This window comes from Natrix helvetica (genome assembly GCF_964273705.1).
Source record: "Natrix helvetica genome assembly, chromosome: 5".
In the NCBI taxonomy this organism is placed as follows: Eukaryota; Metazoa; Chordata; class Lepidosauria; order Squamata; family Natricidae; genus Natrix; species Natrix helvetica.
In genome coordinates, this window is record NC_138551.1 from 10,436,706 (window position 1) to 10,459,576 (window position 22,871).

General features: G+C 42.8%; 1 protein-coding gene across 1 annotated transcript in view; it reads right to left on the reverse strand.

Moving 5' to 3' along the window:
• The window catches only part of LOC309392514 (T-kininogen 1-like), a 38,307-nt gene extending 16,665 nt beyond the window's left edge, over positions 1 to 21,642 (reverse strand). Inside the window, exons 1-4 of the mRNA XM_081953819.1 lie at positions 21,351 to 21,642; positions 9,733 to 9,843; positions 6,208 to 6,283; positions 1,184 to 1,356 (exon numbers count right to left, since the gene is read on the reverse strand). Of these exons, the coding sequence (XP_081809945.1) occupies positions 1,184 to 1,356; positions 6,208 to 6,283; positions 9,733 to 9,843; positions 21,351 to 21,536 (546 nt within the window). The 5' untranslated portion in view covers positions 21,537 to 21,642. The remainder of the gene's footprint in view (positions 1 to 1,183; positions 1,357 to 6,207; positions 6,284 to 9,732; positions 9,844 to 21,350) is intronic.
• Between the last annotated feature and the right edge of the window lie 1,229 nt (positions 21,643 to 22,871).

The following is a 22,871-nucleotide window of genomic DNA, read 5'->3' on the forward strand; positions in this document are numbered from 1 at the left end:
TGACCAACGCCCCAGCTAGCACACCCACACGCCAACACGCCAGCACGCCAACAAACCAACATGCTTGCCATCTTTCTTGTCATCTTCCTGTCTCTCCAACCTCTCCGCGCTTCTCGCCTCTCATCTCTCACATTCGTTTCTCTGTTTGGTGCCAGATGATCCGTTCCGCGCTCCACGTCTGACGCTCTCACCAGCCAGACGGGCAACCACAGCCAAACGAGCACCCACTTCGTGTCTCCGTTCTTCTCTAGCCGCCTGGCGCTCAGCTCAGCTCCACACTCCACACTCAGCTCCGCACTCCACGCTCCACATCTGGCGCTCTCACTAGCCAGATGGGAAGCCACAGCCAAACAGACAATTCCACAGCTCTTTCTCCGCTCCATTCTCCGCCCAAGCGCCTGGCAAGAGGTAAACGGTGTTCAGCGTTCAGCACAATCATGTTTAATCCGTGCTCGGCGTCCTCGGCGTCCTTCGGTGTTTCAGCTTCCCGCTAGCCAGCTGACCGCCCCAAACGCCCCAAACGCCCTGCCCGACCCCCTCCTGGCCAGGGCAGAGTTGGGGGGATGGTCGTCGACAAAGCACGACCCCTCAGAGTGGCATTAGGGGTCGGCAGCACCTCTCCCAGATGGAAAACCCCTCCGCAATTTTGCGGAGCTCACACGGCAGCCGCCATCTGCCTCGGAAGCTCCTCCTCCTCCTCCTCGTGAAATGAAAATTTCACAAACATACCCAAGGGGTGGAGATTCCACATTTTCAGATTTAACTATAAGGAAAAGGCAAAGGTTCCCCTCGCATATATGTGCTAGTCTCTCCCGACTGTAGGGGGCGGTGCTCATCTCCATTTCAAAGCCGAAGAGCCAGCGCTGTCTGAAGACATCTCCATGGTCATGACTAGGCACCGAAGGTGCATGGAACGCTGTTACCTTCCCACCAAAGATGGTTCCTACTTTTCTACTTGCATTTTTTACGTGCTTTCGAACTGCTAGGTTGGCAGAAGCTGGGATAAGTAACGGGAGCTCACCCCATTACGCGGCGCTAGGGATTCAAACTGCTGAACTGCCAAGCACTCTGATCGACAAGCTCAGCATCTCAGCCACTGAGCCACAGTGATTTAACTATAAATCCATCAGAATCACTGATTTCTGGAAAGCTAAGATGGGGAATTATTGCAACATATACCAACCTGACGGCGTGCCTTTTTCATTTCTCTAACTTCGTATAAGGAGGAGTGTTCACTCTGATTGTTAAATCGCTCTAGGGTGAACCTCACAATAGGAAGCAATTCCAAACTTGTAGGGTCTATGGAGTGCCAGCATCCCAGGCAGGCCACAAAAGTCTCTTCTTCATGCTTCTGCCCTGAAAGCAAGCCAGCCACAAATTAGAAAAAGGGAAATGAAAGCAAAGAAATTAAAAGTGAAAGTAACATGGAAATTACTGCAGCACTCAGTACACAAATAGGTAAAGGTTACAAATTAAAGAAAGGGCAAAGAATGTAAAGAGTAGTTTCTGAAAAGATGAGCGATGTGGGGCAATTCATCTTTAGAGAAATCAATGGTAGATAAAGAATTATACTGTTTCGGAGGCATAGTAAAGTTTTAAAAGTTCACAAAGTTCTCAGGTCATCAATAGGTTATGGAGCTAAATCCAATGAAAAGTCACTTTTACAGGGGTGAGGCATCATTGGTTGGCTCTCCCCCCTCCTCCTTCCCCTGGGGGTGAGAGCAGAATTTTTCCAAGCTGCTTGTCCAAGGGGGGGGGAATCCCCCTCCCTCCAGCCGCGCCTCCAAGGAAATCCAAAAGTTTAACGTTTTAAATTGCTGAAAAGTCCATCAAATCAAGAAAAAGGGAATGAAGAGGGGAAGCGCCTCACCACACCGCCGCTGCTTCCTTCTATTTTTACATCGTCCGATCAGCCTGTTGCGAGACGCACGCGCGCCCTCCGAGACTGTTCCTCGATGCCTGGAGCAAAGCGGAGGAGCCCCCACCAGCCGCTGCCGATGCCAGAGCCCCCCGCAAGCCGCTCCTTCGGCAGGACGCCTCTCCGGGGCGTCCTGTGCCCCCCAGAAGTGGGGAAGCCCACCGGGGAGCCGGAGCGGGCAAAGGACTTGCCCATCGCCGTCAGCCGCCGGAACCGGAAGTCTAACTTTACTATGCCTCCGAGCCCAAAGCTGGCAGGGCAAGATGGCACACTTCCGTTGTCTTCATGAATTGTGAAACCTGACTCCACCTTTAAAATTCAGGCTTCCGGTCTTTGTCTCCGTGTCACCTAGAAGAATCTCTTGTGGATTGTTATTTTCTTGAACTCTCTGGGGGAAAAATTCCTCTCTATTGCCAGACTGACTAAAGAAACTCTCTTCTGCCTGGATCTTCTGCCTCCTGGACTCATCTGTCTGCTCTACTTCTCCAGCTGTCCATTCTCCATACTGACTGATCTCTCTACTTTATAAACTATGTCTCCAAAAAGACCACCCCCTGGAAAACCTGGCTTTGCTACTTCTGCCCCGACATCTGCAACATCCAGTCCTGCCACACAATCAAAGATCACAGAACTGATGCAACCTAAGAGTACAGAGATGGATTTGCAACAAATGCTTCAACAACTTATACAGGGCCAGGAAGAAATTAAGAAACAATTAAAGGAAATGAAGGAAGAAATTAAAGAGAACCAAGTCCAAATCTACAAGAACTCACAGAGACTGGACCTTGTGGAGGGTGGGGTGGCGGAGGTGAGGGGGGGGGGTAGAAGCAGTGCAGAAGGGAAGCAAAGAACTTGATATCCAGCAAATGAAAACAGAATTTGAGAGAATGTCCTTTTATCTTAGATTTCAAAATGTCATAGAAGCAGATGGGGAAAATATAAGGGTCATTATGACTAACATTCTAGCTGAATACATACATAAAGAAAAACAACAGATGGAATGGGAGATAGATCTGGTTTACAGAGTGAATTCAGCTTATGCCAGAACACACAATGTACCCAGGGAGGTCCATATTAAATTCCTTAGAAAAAGCACAAGAGACGAAATTCTGGGTGTACAAAGGGGGCAGGCACTGACATACCACGAGAGGGAAATAACCATCCTGAAGCAGATCCCCAAGAAAATTAGGGGGAAAAGGAAAAATTATTCGCAATTGGCGAATAAATTATACCAGAAGGGGGTGTGGTTTAGATGGTTGATGCCTGAAGGTATGCTAATATTCTGGGAGGAGACAAGAATTAGAATCAATACACCCATAGAGGCACAGGCCTTTATGGAAAAAAACAAAACAGACCTAGAAAAAACAGAAGACTCTACAACGGTTATGCAGGACACGGGAGGGGCCGGAGCTCTGCCAGCGGGGGGAGAAGGGGCAACACCAAGAAAGCTCAGATCACAAAAATGAATAAGAAAATCACATTGTTATAAACAGACCGAAAGTAGTAATGAAATTATATCTAGACCATATATTACAATATCTAAACTGATTGAAAATATTTTTAGAATTAATATGCTGATTTCATATGATTATGTATTAATGTTTTATACTCAGATGTATTCCATGAGTTTGGAGGGAGGGGGCGCCTGCCACACTTTGCAACTGCCAAAATTTGTATACCTTTCCATTTACCTTTTTCCCTATAAATGTTAAAAAAACGAATAAAATTCTTTGAAAAAAAAAAAGAATTATACTGTTTGTTGCTTTCAACACTGGGTTTTATTACACCTAATCTTTGCACATATGGTAGTGTGGGAAGCCCCCCCCCCAACAGTGGAATATTTTGGGAAATATTAAAAAAAGACAGAATATTATATTTCCCTAAAGGAGAAACGGAGAAACATGTTTTTAGAGGCAGGAAGCAGCCCCCAGTCTTTCTTAATAGTCCACAGCAGATGCCAGCACTTAAGGAGATAAAGAGCTTATTGAAAGAGGAAGACAACTATTTAGATAGCTCCATTCATAAGCAAAGCAAACACTGCAGGTAGAAATCAGTTCAAGACAGGATATTTCGAAACTCCTTGCAGCAAAGTCTGACAGCTAACAAAGGCAGAATGGTAGGATTAAAAAGCTGCCCCTCCCCCAAGATCCAACACAGGATGAAAGCCAAGAGCCACAATAGGAATTGCCCAAGACCCTTTCAGAACACAAGCCCCTTCATTGCACAATCCAACAGTTGAAGCTTCAGAGTCACAGAAACCTATGCTTCCCAACCAGATTAGCTGCATTGATTGTGAGGATGTAAGTGACAGTAAGGTGGGAGACTTGTCACCTGCTATGCTTCAAAAGTTGCTGCAAAAATTTAACTTATTTTCCACATTGTAGTATCTGGGCTGAACCATGAACTTGTTCAAATTCAGGAAAACCATGTATCAGCTATACTGTTCTCACCCAGGCTTCCTGAGAGCATGAAGCAAACTCCTTGTCCCGACAAAAAAAAATCCTTTTGTTAATTTACTGGGAATTCTGCTCATTCACATCCATCAAAGTCTTTTAAGGGGGGATTTATAGTCACAGACCTTATCTGGCTTGGAGAGCTGCCAGGCCGATCTCTGCAAAACTGAGCAAGGAGTCTCGGAGAATCACAAACCAATTAAGCAAACTAATTGTCTCCTGCAAACTCCACTCCCCTTTCGCTCCTCTTTTATTTCCTCTGGGAGGGAAATTCCTCTGGAGTGCCCTGACAAATGGCTCCGCGTGCCACCTGTGGCACCCATGCCATGGGTTCACCATCACTGTGCTATAGAATTAATAGCATCAAATCTCTAATAGAGTTGGAGAGAAGGGATGGAGAAGATGTCCTAATTGTCTCTTTTAATTTGTCCCCCCCCCTTATCCAAGCGCAAAGAAGAATCTTTTTTATAGGCATAGGTGCATTTTTGGGGGTCATTTTTTAATTTTAACTTTGAAAACACAATATACTGGAAGAAGGAAGAGTTGCCTACCATCCAAGAATGGACGTTAAAAGTAGTAAACTTAGCAGAGATGGCCAAAATTTCAGCGTATTTGAAAGATCATTCGGATGAGAAGTACAAGCTGGACTGGACAAGATGGATTGACTATATTCAAAACAAATACCGGACTAAAAAATTTCAGTTAGCTTATGAATGAAGGCATAAAGAACGTTACAATTTATTCAAAGTTAGTTTAATAAAGGGGGAGTTAAAGCACAAGAATAGTAAAATGTTAAAATTAGTTAGCTTATCTTAGCGTATGGTTGTTAAATGTTTATACCCTGTATTTTGCTCTGGGAGGTCGGGGGGAGGGAGAGGGAGGGGGGAAGAGGGAACGGTAAGGGGGGTGATAATTGTAAAATTTATTTAAAAATTGTAATTAAAAAAAATAAAAAAAAGAAAACACAATATCCTGGCCACTGAATGCTGCTGACAGCTAGATGTCACCATTACATTGTGAATATATTTTAAAAACCTGCCTTTTTATTTTAAAAAGTTTAGTTCAGTGATGTCTCTTCACAACCTGAGATGCATCTGCACAGGGACTGCTGGAGAAGCACTAACTCTTTGTGACTGAATTCACCAACATAGATTACAAATCCTTAGAACTGATAGAGGGAAAGAAACAGAATAACAGAGTTGGAAGGGGCCTTGAAGGTCTTCTAGTCCAACCCCCTGCTCAGGCAGGAAACCCTATACCATTTGAGACAAACGGTTGTCCAATCTCTTCTTAAAAATCTCCAGGGTTAGAGCACCTGCAACTTCTGGAAGAAGTAGTCCCACTGATTAATGGATGTTAACGTTAACAGATGGGAAACTTTTTTACACTGAACTTGTGAGCACTGCACTGCCATCTCTGTTGAATTCTGTTTTTCAGATAGTTAAAAAGTGAGTGGGAAATAAATATCACTAGCAGCTGTTCCATTTTAGCTATTTGTCTCTTTACACATGCAGCTTCCCCAAACACCTTTTACTGAAAGGCTGGCTTATCATTAAATATCATAAATAAATGTCATTTTATTCTATTCTTACAACTCTAGGAGAAACGTCAAAGGGAAGTTGGGAAAGGCAATTCCATTGAGGTACGTAATAGATCTTCGTTTAATATAGTTTGTCACAGTGGACCCAATGTTTAGACTGGATTCAGCCCTCATCAAATTATTATTAGACTTCTAACTTTATTTATTTTCATTGATTTTTCCCCCTCCATTATCATCAAAAGGATAGGAAAACAGCCATTTTTAAAAAAAAAAATGCTAACTTAAAATTTACTCACCTGAGGCAAATTTGCAGTCCTGTAGTATTATCCTGTATCCGTCAGTTTCAATCTCAGCTGTACAGTTTCCATACTCCTGTGAAAGAAGAAAAAAGAGACATAAGAGTTGAACTCTTATGTATTCAGTGGGACATCACAGGAGTTGTCTGGAGTTTTGTTATACAATAGCAGAATTGGAAGGGACCTTGGAGGTCTTCTAGTCCAACCCCCTGCCTAGGCAGGAACCCCTATACCATTTCAGACAAATGGCTATCCGACATCTTCTTAAAGACTTCCAGTGTTGGGGCATTCACAACTTCTGGAGGCAATTTCTGTTCCCCTGATTAATTGTTCTAACTGCCAGGAAATGTCTCCTTAATTCTCAGTTGCTTCTCTCCTTGATTAGTTTCCACCCATTGCTGCTTGTTCTACCCTCAAGTACCTTGGAGAATAGTTTGACTCCCTCTTCTTTGTGGCAGCCCCTGAGATATTGGAACACTGCCATTATGTCACCCCTAGTCCTTCTTTCTATTAAACTAGACATACCCAGTTCCTGCAATCGTTCTTCATATGTTTTCGCCTCCAGTCCCCTAATCATCTTCATTGCTCTTCTCTGCACTCTTTCTAGAGTCTCCACATCTTTTCTACACCTTGGCGACCAAATCTGAATGCAGTATTCCAAGTGTGGCCTTACCAAGGCATTATAAAGTGGTATTAACACTTCACGTGATCTTGATTCTATCCCTCTGCTGATGCAGCCTAAAACTGTGTTGGCTTTTTTTGGCAGCTGCTGCACATGGCTGGCTCCTATTTAAATGGTTGTCCACTAGGACGCCAAGATCCAGCTCACAGTTACTACTATTGAGCAAGGTACCACCTATACTGAACCTGTGCATTTCGTTTTAGTTGCCTAAATGTAGAACCTTACTTTTTTCACCATTGAATTTCATTTTGTTAGATAGTGCCCAATGTTCACATTTGTCAAGAGCCTTCTGTATCTTAAGCCTATCTTCTGGAATGTTGGCTATTCCTGCCAGTTCCTGTTCATTCACTTTCCACTGTTAAGAAATACCCTGTTTCCCTGAAAATAAGACCTCCCTGGATAATAAGGCCAATCGGGCTTCTGAGCGCATGCACTAAAATAAGCCCTCCCCTGAAAATAAGCCCTCCCTGAAAATATTGCAACACAGCAGCAGCCATGAGGTGACCACGCTCGCTGCCTCCTGCACCTCAAAAATAATAAGACCTCCCCAAAAATAAGGCCAAGCGCTTATTTCATGGGTCAAAAGAAAATAAGACCCTGTCTTGTTTTAGCGGAAACACGGTAGAACTCATCACATTTTATAGCTTTATAGCATCAAGGGGTTGTTAGTGAGATCTTTGCTGCCTGTACTTAAATACAGGAAGTCTTTGACTTACGACCACAACTGAGCCCAAAATTTCTGTTCTTAAGTGAGACATTTGTTAAGTGAGTTTAGCCCCATTTGCGATCTTTCTTGCCTCAATTGTTAAGTGACTCACTGCAGTTGATAAGTTAGTAAGCCAGTTATTAGGTAAATCTTGGCTTCCCCACATCAGCTTTACTTGTCAGAAGGTTGCAAAAGGTGACCACATGATCTTGGGACAAAGCAATGGTCATAAATGCATTTGATCACATGATCATGGGGATGCTGGAAAGGTCATAACTGAAAAACTGCCATAAGTCATGTTTTTTCAATGCAGTTGTAACTTTTAACAGTCACTGTTAAAAGTCAAGGACTTTTGTTGTAAGTCGAGGACTTCTTGTATTGCGGATAAGATCCTATATTTTTTATAATGTGTGATGGAATGCATGTAGTAATTTTAACTGTTTTAATTGTGTTCTTTGACATGGACTGTACACCGCCCCGAGTCCCTTTTGGGAGAGGGGGCGGTCTATAAGCGCTAATAAATTGAAATTGAAATTGAATGCAGATAGATCTTTGGGGAGGCAAATAAAGCATCATATTTTCTCAGCTGGGTAGATGGTAATTTCATTTGTTATCATATAATTTGGCTATGCCTAATGGAATAAACAGATGGTAGATAGATAGATAGATAGATAGATAGATGATAGATAGATAGATAGATAGATAGATAGATAGATAGATAGATAGATAGATAGATAGATAGATAGATAGATAGATGATAGATAGATAGAAGATAGATAGATATAGATAGATAGATAGATAGATAGATAGATAGATAGATAGATAGATAGATAGATAGATAGATAGATAGATGATAGATAGATAGATAGATAGATAGATAGATAGACAGACAGACAGACAGACAGACAGACACAGACAGACAGACAGACAGACAGACAGACAGACAGACAGACCGACAGATAGATAGATAGATACATAGATACATAGATAAACAGACAGACAGACAGACTGACAGACAGACTTTCAACCTCGCCTGAAGTCACCCCTCATCCTGGATTCCAGCCAAAACAATAAATGTACATTTTTCCCACCGAAATTCGATAGAAATCTCTTCTTTCTTTCTATTGGCCTTTAAGGGTCAGGTGACACCACCCGGGCACAGAAGGTGGGGTTATTGTATTAATGGCCAACTGTTCCCCTCAACAGTCACATGATAATATAGGCCAAATTGGCAGCTTTGAGAAATACGGGCTTCCACTCCCAGAATTCCTCAGCTAGCCTATTAGCTAGAGAATTGTGGGAATTGAAGTCCACATGTCTTAAAACTGCCAAGGAATCCACCTAATAGTACCCAATCTTGAGGTTGGTGCCAAAATGCAGTTTCTCCACTCAGAGTCTGTCTCTGAGATGGAAGGTGAACAAAGAGCTGGCAGAGAGCGGGAGAGTGGCTCTGTTGGCTGTGGAGGAAACTGGGGAAGGGCAAAGTCAGGCTGGGCAGAGCAGGGGAGAGATAGAACAAGGGAGAGGGGGTTCAGATGAAGACCAAGGCTCACCCCTCCTCATCCCAGGGAGTGCAGGGAAGAATGCAGAAGAGAGCAATGTGGGTTGCATGGCTTACAAGGAAGGAAAGGGCCCCGATTCCCTTCACAAGGCACACCTGGGGATGGAGTTTAAAGGAGAGGCAGTTGGGAGGGGCGTTTAAATCATCTAGTGTGGAGAGTTGTGGCTTGCATTCCTGGCATTCCTCCTGACTGTTTGAATTATTGCCATCATCCTTTGTGCTTATCTTGTCTTGCTGGAATTATTCTTCGCTTCTGGGACTCATTATCTTGCCTTGCTGGAGTGATTGATTGCAGTCATTCTGCTTACAGCATTTGGACTGGAGTATCTACCGGTTTGTGGAAGAGATTGGGGGCAAAGTTGGTGCCAATAAAGGGACTCATACCAGTCCTCTGGCTGTGTTGCATTCGTGCCCTGCCCCAGATCATCACATCAAGTCTATTTTAATGGCATCTTTTGCCTCCTTGCATAAGGTGGTCCTGATAGCCCTTTATATTATACACCTCTCTCTTTCTTCTTGCTGTCCCCCCATACACCTCTTTCTGGTCACTTCAAAGGAAGAAGAATGAATACTTACTTCTTCCGAGGTCTCTAAAAGATCACAGTTTTGCCAAGGCTCATTCCTAACAGTTGAACACGCAGTTTCTCTTATTTGATAGATGACGTGGATTGTTTTTTCAGAACCTGCCTGAAAAGAGCATTTACATGAGTGCTGTTGCAATTTCATTTATTTATTTAATAAATCAATATGCCCACCCATCTCAAATACATGATTCTGAGTGTCTAACAGTTAAAACAACACAGGAATAAAGTTAAGCACAACCAATGATTAAAAATATAAATGACATAATTTACCCCAAAGTTGCATTTCTTATTTTGATGGCCAATCCACTTGTAATGGTTCATGGCCTAGTACCATATTTTTCAGAATATAAGACGCACTGGAGTATAAGATGCACCAAGGTTTTGAAGAGAAAAATTAAAAAAAAAAGTTTTTGCACTCTGCAAACCTCACAAAAATGGCCCATTTTTAAAAAAAGGCATGAATAGCCTTTAGGAGGCTTGTAGAGTGCTCTGGGGGGGGGGTCCCACCAAAATGAGAAAAAATGGCCAGTTTTTTGCGAAAACAGTCCCATTTTTTGTCAAAAACATTGCATGCATAGCCTTTAGGAGGCTTATAGAGTGCTCCTGGAGGCTGGGGGGCAAAATTGAGTAAAACACAGCCCGTTTTTTTCTCATTTCTGCCCTTCCCAGCCCCCAGGAGCACTCTGAAAGCTTCCTACAGGCTCTTCACCACCATTTTGGTTTCAGGAGGCAAAAAAGGCTGTATTCAGTTGTATAAGAAGCACCCAGATTTTCAGCCTCTTTTTTGAGGGGAAAAAGGTGCGTCTTATACTCCAAAAATACTGTAATTAAAACATCTGCCAATGTTCTTCTGTGTTTCTACAGCATGTAATGGTCCAAAGGACCTCAAAGAAATAATTAAAGTTCTATCAGTACAGGTAGCCCTCAACTTGCAACCATTCAGTTAGCAACGGTTCGAAGTTACCATGGCATTGAAAAAGTGACTTCCAACTGGTCCTCATGCTTATGACTGTCACAGCATCACCACAGTTGTGTGATCAAAATGTGGGTGCCTGGAAACCAGCATGTATTTTTCATATCATCTTGGGCTGATGTGATCCCCATTTTTTGACCTTCCCAGCTGACGTCTAACAAGCAAAGTCAATGGGTAGTGGTAGTCCTAGATTTGTTTAATGACTGCAGTGATTCGCTTAACAACATGGCAAAAAGAAAGGTAGTAAAATCGGGTATGACTATCTCTTTTTTAAAAAATAAATTTTATTAATTTTCTATTTATTACATTTCTTAGTGCTGAATAAAAATCATGTTGTCTGGGTATTTAACTTGCTTAACAATACAAATTCCCTTCTTACTCTCCACCCCTTTTCCCCAACCATTGATCAAGTAAGTCCCCTGTTTGATAATATTCTGGGTCTTCTTTCTGTTTGATTTTCAATGCAAATATACCCATTTCTGCACAATTTAATATCTTCTTAATTATCTCTTCATCTGGTGCCATAATTTGGTTGTAAGTTGAGGATTATCTGTAATGGGCTTTGTATAGAGCTTGAAAGCACTTTGGATTCAGAGAAGAAAAAGCGTTTTCCTAGGATTCTGTGAGCGCCTTCCCCTTCTGCAACATGATCACAGAAAAAGACCCATTTGAACCCGTAGAGTTTAAGACAGAGGTATTTTTATTGGGTATTCTACCAGAGAAATATAGTAAAGAAGATTCATATTTGATTGTACAAATAATAACAGCAGCTAGAATTGTATTTGCGTAAAATTGGAAAGCAGACAAAATCCCATCGGAAGGGGAGGTAATAAAGAAGATATTAGACTATGCAGAAACTAACAGGTTGACATTGAGAATAAAGGACAAAGAGGAATCAGTGTACTACAGGACATGGGGGCGATTTTATGAGTGCCTTGAAAAAAGATATAAATAGAAAGAAAAAGGAACAAAACATGAAATAAATACCTCAGATGACACATTATTAAATTAAAAGGAGGGGAAATAAGAAAATATCAAAATGTAAATATACAGGTGGGAAAATGATATGAATTGACACATGTTAAATAGCAATTATAAGAAGGTATATCTAAGAATGAATTTGAAAGGAAAAATAAAAAACTTTTTACAAAAAAAGAAAAAGACCCATTTGATTTAGGAAATTGTCCACAGTGGCTCTGCACCCACGCAGACTCAGGAATTCCGCCCTTTGGAATCCAAGCAAAACTTCATTCCCTAAATATTATATACCTGTAGGGCGGGGACATGGAGAGTTAGTGGTTAAGGACACTGTCAACTGGCTGAGAGCCTAGGTTTGAAACCTGATTGCCTTGCAATGGGCGAGCTCCAGTTACTTGCTCCAGCTCCTACCCACATAGCAGTTGGAAAGCTTGCAAAATGCGAGTAGATCAATAGGTACCCCTTTGGTGGGAAAACTAACAGCAATTTGTATTTTGTCCCATGCTGTGGGTGGCCACATATTGTCATCCTGGCCACACGACCATGGAAAAGTTTTTGGACAACACTGGCTATCTTGGCTAAGAAACAAAGATGAGTACCACCCCCTAGAGTGGGATGCGACTGGACAGGGAAACCTTTACCTTTATATCTGTACGATCCTAGATTAAGAAAGTGTTCTTCAGTATTAATTTAGGAAACCCCAATTGGGGTAGACTATTCTTCCATACAAAATAACAACGCTAACGAAAGCAGTTTGTTAGCACTCTTACTGATCAACTGTTTTTTTTTTCAATGTAGAAATGTTTTATTTTTATATCTACCCATGCAGGTAGATATTTAACAGATTAACAGAGTTGGAAGGGACATTGTAGGTCATCTATTCCAACCCCCCCAAGCAGGAGACCTTACACCATTTCTGACAAATGGTAGTCCAATCTCTTCTTGAAAGCCTCCAGTGATGAAGCTCCCACAACTTCCGAAGGCAACTTCTGTTCCATGGGTTGATTGATCCCCCTGGCAGAAAATTTCTCCTTATTTCTAGGTTGAATCTCTCCTTGCTCATTTTCCGTCCATTATTCCTTGTCTGGCCTTCGGGTGCCTTGGAAAATGTGCTACAGTCCAAACAGAGGTTTTTACACCTTAACTGATGCTTTGGATACAAAAATGCATGCTGGCTGGGGAATTCTGGGAGTCCAAATCCAATCTCTTAAAATTGTCAAGATTGAGAAATCTGAATAGCCTCGCCTTAAAGCGAACTAACTTTGGAATTATCACACCAGCTTCAAGAATCAAAAACATTAATAGAGTCAAAATTTGTGCACGTGTCAGGCCTGTTTCTTTTGGATCTTTGGCCTGCCACACTTTCTATTATTCTACTATGCTGTTTCTATAGAGGGGACTTGGGAGGGGGAATAGTATGCAGTAGAATATTATGTAGCCAAAATAAAATTCCTTTCTAGAAAGCCAAGGACATCCTTTGTCTTGGCACCTCTGAACCTGACCGGAATTAGATGGGTGGAACTGCCAGCATGGCAGTGGAAGATTGGACCATATGATTGATTTGTGGATGTGGGGGCAAGATCATGAACTTTAACTTGGGTGGGGAAAACTGAGAAGTTTCAGATTTGGGTTTTCCCAGATGTACCAACAGGGGTCTCTTAATAAATTGGAACTTTGAGCAATACTTTGCCTTGGACTCTGATTTAATTTTGGATGCTCTTTGGAATGCTGATCGCATGTGTCTCTTGTGCAGCAAAACAGTCCTTTCAATTTTAAGAGATTTATGAAGGCAAATCAAGTTGAAATCCAAAGCAAACTTCCAGTAAATGTGTAACTGAACAAATATTTAATCTCTGTAAACATTGCCTGATTTTTGCCTGGACCACATGAATGTTGGAGGTAGGAATGCATTGCCTATTTGTAACATCTACTGCTTTAATCCAGAGGTAAATGGCATGACTCCATTTTGCCCACTGGCTACAATCTCAAAAACTGAGCCACAGAAAGGGAGAAGTGCTGAAGTGGGACCAGGTCAAAAATATAATTCAATTAAATTTAAGTTAAATTAGGTGTGAGCAACTCCTCTGATCAACCCCCATGTTTATGCCTAGATACATAAACTAGGGTTGGTCATGTGGAGCTACTTCTCACAATATCCTATATCACATATAATTCAACCTCAATTTTGCTTAGTTTGCCATCCAATTGAATTCCATGGATAGATTTATTCGTACCCATTTCCTGTGTTGATGTCGATGTTTATACTTATGGCTGTTACCTTGTACATGTTTGACAAATTAAATTATTTTTTTAAAAAAATAAAAAAAAGTATTGGATGATTTATTACAGTGATGGTGAACCTATGACAAACATGAGTAACAACAGAGTAAGGTTCTACATTTAGGCAATAAAAACGAAATGCACAGGTACAGTATAGGTGGTACCTTGCTCAACAGTAGTAACTGTGAAAGAGATCTTGGAGTCCTAGTGGACAACCATTTAAATATGAGCCAAGCGTGTGCAGCAGCTGCCAAAAAAGCCAACACAGTTTTAGGCTGCATAAACAGAGGGATAGAATCAAGATCATGTGAAGTGTTAATACCACTTTATAATGCCTTGGTAAGGCCACACTTGGAATACGGCATTCAGTTTTGGTCACCACGATGTAGAAAAGATGTGGAGACTCTAGAAAGAGTGCAGAGAAGAGCAACAAAGATGATTAGGGGACTAGAGACTAAAACATGAAGAACAGTTGCAGGAACTGGGTATGTCTAGTTGAATGCAAAGAAGGACTAGGGGTGACATAATAGCAGTGTTCCAATATCTCAGGGGCTGCCACAAAGAAGAGGGAGTCAAACTATTCTCGAAGGCACCTGAGGGTAGAACAAGAAGCAATGGGTAGAAACTAATCAAGGAGAGAAGCAATTTGGAACTGAGGAGAAACTTTCTGAAAGTTAGAACAATTAATCAGTGGAACAACTAGCCTTCAGAAGTTGTGAATGCCCCAACCTGGAAGTCTTTAAGAAGATGTTGGATAGCCATTTGTCTGAAACAGTATAGGGTTTCTTGCCTAGGCAGGGGGTTGGACTAGAAGACCTCCAAGGTCCCTTCCAACTCTGCTATTGCATTGTATTGTATTGTATTGTATTGTATTGTATTGTATTGTATTGTATTGTATTGCATTGCATTGCATTGCATTGCATTGCATTGCATTGCATTGCATTGCATTGCAAAAGTGACATGCCACAAAGTGTTTACCAATGCCTGACAGCTGTTCTTGAAAGCATGCTCCATACCACTGTTCCCTCTAAGATGTGTGCCTGCGCGGCCGCACACGTGCCTAAAAAACGCCGCACAGTAGTTTCTAAGTGCCGCGCAGCGTTGTGTATTTGCTGGACACGGACTACAGAGCGGCTAGGGAATCGCAATCAAAACACCCTCCAGGGTCCCGCTAAACCTTTCCTACCGCAGTACATTGCCGCCTGACTTCAGGATTCTCCCTAATCAGTGTGGGTCGAAAAGAAAAAAAGGGAAAGGGGCGCTTAAAGGTTCAAAACAGTAGAGCAAACGCTTCAGAGGCAACAGTTTTCACACGGAATTAGAACAGAGAGCCCTGGAGTTTTGCTGCCCACCTGGTCGGACCTCGCTTTCCGCACGTGATCAGCTAATTTGCTACTGCCCGGCTCCCCGGTTAGATTTTTGCTGGGGGGGGGAAGCTCCTTGGTCTCCATCTCTTTTTCCCCCTCCTCGCTTCTCGGGGCTCCACCAATGGGGGAGCAAGTCCCAGCGCCAGGCTTTGGGCTAACACAGAGGTCTGGAAAGTTGGCTGTTTTAAGACTGGTGGACTTCAACTCTCAGAATTCTGGAAGTTGAAGTCCACCAGTCTTAAAAGAGCCAACTTTGCAGACCCCTGGGCTAACATGATTGATGCCCTTGGAGTCAGAAAGAGGCGAGAGAGCCCGGTCACATGACATGACATCCCGCTTTGTGGCCACATTGCTGAGTAATAAAAATTCCAGTCCCACATTGTAATGAAGGAGTACCCATATTTGATAACTCATTGAGATTTTCAAAGTCATTGAGAATATTTTTGCTTTTAATCTAATTAAACTTATCTGTCAGTTTAAAATAGTGACTTCCATAGTTAAATCATTTGGAGCAAACTAAAATCACTACTTTATAAACAAAAGGAAGGTGTGTTTTTTTCCCTCTTATTTGTTATGGTAGAGCCATTTTAACAATCTATTTATATTTGCAAGTAGTATGGAGTTTAGAATTTTTTTAGAATTAAAACCTTAACTACAATATAAGTACTTTAAAGTCATCCACACTGGGTTGTAGGAGGAGTAAGATTTGAAAGAAGTGTGGCTAAAATATTTTTCACTTCATTTTTTTAGAGTTTTGAATAATGTAATTTCCTATTCTGTTTAGCTATTCATTATTAGAATGTACTTTTTCCAATAGCAAGCAACTTCTGTGTGAGCAATCATGAAAAAAAATAAGATTTTATGAGTCAAATTATTTTTTCATATTAAAAAAAAATTTAAACAAAGTTTTATTGGTTTTTTTATATTTTACAAAGGGAAAAGGTAAGGGAAAGGTTACAAATTTTGGCAGCTGTGAAATGCGGTAGGTGCACCCCCCCCCCTCCAAACTCATAGTATACATTTGCATAAGATTCAATATTAAGTAATAACATATAGTCAGTGTGGTAAATTCAATTGGTAATTTCGATCAGTTTATATCAAGTGACTTTTCTTACTCATTTGTGTGATCTGAGCTTTCTTGATGTCGCCCCATCTCCCCCCACTGGCAGAGCTCCGGCCCCTCCCGTGTCTTGTATGTCTGTTGAGGAGTCTTCTGGTTTTTCTAGGAGTAGTTTATTTTTCTCCATAAAGGCCTGCGCCTCTATGGGTGTATTAATTCTAACTCTTGTCTCCTCCCAGAATATTAACATACCTTCAGGCATCAACCATCTAAACCACACCCCCTTCTGGTATAATTTATTCACCAATTGCGAATAATGTTTTCTTTTTTCCCTCACTTTCTTGGGGATCTGTTTCAGGATGGTTATCGCCTTATCTTTGTATGTCAAGGCTTGCCCCCTTTGTGCATTCAGAATTTCATCTCTTGTGCTTTTCCTAAGAAATTTGATGTGTACCTCCCTGGGAACATTGTATGTTCTAGCATAAGCTGAGTTCACTCTATAAGCCAGGTCTATTTCCCACACCATCTGTTGTTTTTCCTTCTGAATATACTCAGCTAAAATGTTTGTCATGATGTCCCTTATATTTTCATCATCTGTCTCCATCACATTTTGGAATCTAAGATAAAAAGACATTCTCTCAAACTCTATTTTCATTTGTTGGGTGTCAAGTTCTTTGTTTCCCTTCTGCACACCCTCTATCCCCCCCCCTCATCTCAGCTGCCCCATCCTCCAAAAGATCCAGTCTCTGTGAGTTCTTATTAATTTTATCCTGGTTCTCTTTAATTTCTTCTTTCATCTCCTTCAGTTGTCTCTTTATTTCCTCTTGTCCCTGTAGAATTTGCTGAAACATTTGATGAAACTCCAAGTCCGTAGATTTAGGTTGCTTTAAGGCTGTTAACGTTGATTGTGTACTAGGACTGGAGGTTGCAGATGTCGGGGCAGAGGCAGCAAAGCCTGACTTTCCAGAAGGTGGTCTTTTAGATGCCATTGTTTATAAAGTAAAGAGTCCAGTCAATATAGAGAAGGATCAGTCAGAAGGGTAGAACAGCCAGGGGAGTCCAGGAGACAGAGGGTCCAGGCAGAGGAGAGTTTTTTCTAATCACCCTGGCAGAAGAGCAAAAGTTTTTCACTCCAGGGAGTTCAAAAGCAATCAATCAACAAGAGATTTGTCTGAGTAGCACAGAGACAAAGACCGGAAGCCTGAAGTTTTGAAGGTGGAGTCAGATTTCACATTTCAATAAGACAACGGAAGTGTGCCATCTTGCCCTGCCAGCTTCGGGTTTCGAGGCAACAAATAAAGTTTTCAAAGTTCAAAATTCCCAAAGCTTCCAGATCATCATTATGTTGTAAGTTTGAGTCCAAAAGTCCACTTAGTAGGGGCATGACATCATTGGTTGGCTCTCCCCCTCCTCCTTCCCTTGGGGCTAAGAGCACAATTGTTTCCAGCCACGTGTCCGAGGGGGGGGGAAATCCCCCTCCCTCCAGCCGTGCCTCTCCAAGTCAAGCCGAAAAGTAAGGTTTACACAGCTGACAAGTTTTGAAGTTTGTAATGGGAATGGGGGAAGTTTACACCTCACCGCACCGCCGCTGCATCCTTCAGCTTTCTTATCTCCGATCGGCCTCACAGCGAAGACGCCGGAGCGTCTCCCCTTCGTGCTCCTCGGTGCCTGGAGCGAAGTGGGGGGCCCCCGCCGGCCGCCGCCGATCCAGGGGTCCCCCCGCCGCGCCGCTCCTCCGGCAGAACGCCTCTGCGGGGCGTCCTGTGCCCCCCAAGGAATGGGGAGCCCACCGGGGATGCGCGGGGCGAGCAGTCCCTGCCCGTCGCCGTCAGCCGCCGGAACCGAAAGTCCCCAAAATAATAAAATTTAATGTTTTGCAATTAGTTTTGCAGTAGTAGTAGGTTACTGAAACCACCTGTATAGAGGGGAACAAATTCCCACAAATTTTTAAACAACCAGCAAGCATTGTTGAACATGCAGGCAATAAATCCTTGAGTTTACAAATTAATGATGGAAGAAAACTGTTACATGTGAATGAGACTTTATGTATGGGGATTTTAATAATTTTACTCATTTAAAATAGCAAATTGCACACAATACATTCACAGAAACATACAATTGAATGTGAACTCATTAAAATGAAGTATATCAAGTGAAATTCATTAAAATGAAGTATATCAAACATTTACTATTTTAATATTAATGGTATTAAATGCCATTTATATATTTATTTCAAAGCTCTTTTTTATTTAATCCAAAATGAATGAAAAGATAATTGTAATAACCCTATAGGTACATCATCAGTCAGTGCTGTTGTCGAAACGTAAAACTGGAGTAAACATTGTTACCGTAAACACTATACAAGTATTTTAATATTGCAGACTTGCAGTTATAAGTGATACTGATGTATAACACTTTTAATTAAACGTGTATCTTGAATAAATATAACTTTGAGTTTCAAATAACACTGATTTCGTTGTTGTCTTGGGTGACATCTGAAAAAAATTCAGGTGCTCAGGCATGAAAATGTGCCGCTCAAACACTATACTTTTCCACCCACACTGAAAAAAAATTAGAGGGAACATTGCTCCATACTCTTGCGATTTTGGGAGGTTGTGGGGCCTGAACTGCTTGGACTTCACCTGGAAGGTGACTTGGCCCACCATGGGGACCCGGTTTCCCTGGTAATCTCACAGGCGGATGTCAGGGGTGCGAAGATGCTGCTTCTTTAGGCTAGGGATAGCCTGCTTTAGGGTAGACCACAGCATGATGGTCAGTGATGACCCGGTGTCAGTCTCCATCTCACATGGAGAGTACTCGATGAGGACTGTGACCTTCAGCTTTTTTGGCCGCCTGGTGCAGACTTGGCCGATTGACATATGGTAGGTGACTCTATCGTCGCCTTCTGAGCGCTATGGTGGCTTCTGCCAGGCCCCTTGGTTGGGCCTCTGTTGGTGGTTTGGTGTGCTTCTAGGCTGCCAGGTGGTGGCAGGGAATTAGGTCCTGCACACCTTGGCGATGTGCCCCTTTCACTCGCAGCGTTGGCAGGTTGCGTTGCAGAAACGGCAAGCCAATCTGGCATGGTCTCCTCCGCTATGGTGGCTTCTGCCAGGCCCCTTGGTTGGGCCTCTGTTGGCGGTTTGGTGTGCTTCTAGGCTGCCAGGTGGTGGCAGGGAATTAGGTCCTGCACACCTTGGCGATGTGCCCCTTTCACTCGCAGCGTTGGCAGGTTGCGTTGCAGAAACGGCAAGCCAATCTGGCATGGTCTCCTCCGCAGCTAGCGCAAGGCGGGAGTCATGGTTTGAATTTGCGCGCTGGCTGGGAGCGGCTACTGCGCATGCGGCAGCTGTCATCTTCCTTGCCCTCTGAGCTCTCGGGTTCTGCAGCCTCGCGATGTAGGCATGTACTTTTCTGCACATCTTGTGGAGCGCTTGGGCGCTGCAGAGTCTCAGTAGATTTGATGGCTGATTCGGACGCCCTGGCTTCATCCAAGGTAATCTGCAGGGTGAGGTTAGATTTAGCGAGTAACCTCCTCTGTAGGTTAATGTTCTGCCCACCGCAAATTATGCGGTCCAGAATCAGCTCGTCCAGGTCTCGGAATTTGCAGTACGCTGCGGCCTTGCGAAGCACTGCAACATACTCATTAATCGACTCGCCCTCTTTCTGATTCCTGATGTTAAACTCATGCTGGCAAACGTGCTTGGACGGCTTGGGGGGTGTAGTGGGTCCTTAGCGTCTGCTGAAGCACAGACCAGGCGACTGATTGTAGCAGAGTCGGCTCAGAGAGGTCTTTCGCCATCTCGAACACTTCCTGGCCACAGTATGAGAGGAACAGAAAAGCCCATGAGGTCGCTTGCCTCGAGGAAGCAGAAAAATCGTAGCATGTATGAGTCCCAGTGCTCGGTAACTGAGTCATATGGAGTCGGTGGGTCGTGTATAGCCATTTTGTGTTCAGAGGGTGTTTTGAGTTTGTCACTCAAAAATGGCTGCTCAAAGCCGCGCTGAGCTCCGGGCTGGATGTACTTGCTGGATTTCTATGCTCTTTTTGGTTCGCCTAGTTGCCTTTCAATCCCACCTTCGTCGCCAGTGTTAGATTGGGTAATGGATAGGCACACACAGGCTTAACGGTAACAACAGCTCTTCATTAAGTACAACAAGTGAGAACAATCCAGCGAAGGTTGAGTCTGACAGCAGCCCTTTTATAGGGAGCTGTCAGACCCTTCGACCGATAGGATTAAACCTCTGTTCCCGCTGGAACAGAGGACCTTGGTGGAAACCACTGTAGTTAGAACAAGTATCTAACACTGAGAATCATCATAGACATCTCTTTTAGTGCAGAAACATGGCTCAATTTTAGCATTACCAAAGAATTCAAATTTATGGAAATCCAAATTAGACAACGTTAAATGCAATGCACCAAATGGCTGCATCGTATTATGTTTTGTATGGCAAAGCAACAGGATTGGGAAGATTGCTCACCAAACATGTGAGATTACAGCTCCAATAATTCCCCACCCAATGTACTTGAAAAGAACCACCAAACCTATAAAGGTTCTTTGAAGACTTGGAAGGATTCCCCCTTCCCAAAACAAAGTGATTGTAAATAAAATACTTGGTTGGAATACAAAGACCTGCAGAGATTGTAGAATTATTGTAAGGGTCTGTTTTGCTCATTCAAATGGAAAGGGCAATTTTTTTTAGGGTGGGGGGAATGGGATTGCAAAAGAGAAAAAAACCCAAAATTGAACAAATGAAACACAGTAAAGATGACTACTTGCCACTTATGTAATATTTTTTCTTTCTTTCTGTTAAATTAAACATTAAATCTGGGGGAAACGCTCAGATGAGCACTATTCAACATTGGGTGCAGGGTACTTTTACACAAGTTACCAACTATGAAATTCCCATTGATTAGCTTTTTGAGGTTCTGGTTATTAACTAAATTTACTTACTATTCTGTGGGCATGAAGGATGACGTTGAGAGCAAATATATTTCCTTTTGTTCCTTCTTCATTAAATTGTGTTATTGCTCTAGACACAGCTTCAAAAACTTCTGGGTCATCACAGCTCAGTTCATCTGGGACAGGACTGGCTTGGCAAAGTCCAACGCTGAGGACTAGCAGAATGAAGATTTCCATAGCCAGGTGACAGAAGCTCCTTTGAGCTTCTGATGATCGTAGAAAGAAGAGAAAGAGCTTCAAGCTAACTGATGAGCGATATCTTCTTGGCAGATACCAGAGAACTCAAAGTAAACAAAGCTATTTCATGGCCTCGAGTCATAGTCTACAAGCACTGTCAACAACCTTTGTGGTTTATTTAAGCCCCAAACTTTTTTTTTAAAACCAAGTTTGTTCACCTGCAGTGCACAACGCAAGTTGATTCTTTGCAATCTCAAGGTCAGAACATACGGGTCACTTTAGGTAACTTTGAGGATGTGTTCCAGAATGATAAGGCAGGAGGTCCTCGACTTACGATTATAACTAAGCCCAAAACATCTGTGTCTAAGCAGTTGCTAAGTGGAGTTTTACAACCTATTTTACAACCTTTCTTGCCACAATAGGTTAAATAAATCACTCTTTAAAGGGCCAGATCCTGAAGAGGAAACTCAAATACTTTGGCCACCTAATGAGAAGGAAGAAAGACTCCCTGGAGAAGAGCCTCATGCTGGGAAAGACTGAGGGCAAAAGAAGAAGGGGACGACAGAGAATGAGGTGGCTGGATGGAGTTACCAAAGCACTCGGCGTGAGCTTGAATGCACTTCAGAGGATGGTAGAACACAGGAAGGTCTGGAGGAATGTTGTCCCTGGGGTCACAATGGGTTGGACACGACTTTGAAACTAACAACAAAATCACTCCAGCTGTTAAGTTAGCAACATGGTTGTTAAGTGAGTCTTGCTTCCTCGTTGACTTTGTTATGTCAGAAGGTCGCAAAAGCTGATCCCGTGACCCTGGGCCATTGCAACCGTCAAAAATATGAGTCAGTTGCCAAGTGTCTGAATTTTGATTAGGGGACCATGATGCCGTTGCTACAGTCATCAATATGAAAAATGGTTAAAAGTCACTTTTTTCAGTGCTGTTGTAACTTTGAATGGTCACTAAACAAGTAAGTGAAGGACTACCTGCAAGGACATTTCAAAGGGAGGAAAAGTGAAAATATAAATCTTTCCCAAGATGTGCAACTTTTATTTCTCTGTTGGCAAATCTTTTTTCCTCGGGTGCTGAAAGTGCTGACACCCATAATGCAATGCCCCCCCCCCTTGCAGGCCCCGCTCCCTGTGCATCCACACACACTCCCGACCAGTGACGTGCAATGAGGTTCATGGCTGGTGAGGCTGGTGACGTCATCAGGAAGGCGGGGAATGGGACCACGTGTGCTGGAGGCCAGCACACGTGATCCCATTCTCCGCCTTCCTGAGCATGCTCTGCCGGCTCGCATTCCACAGTCCTTGAAAGCGACTGGGGAACGACAAGAA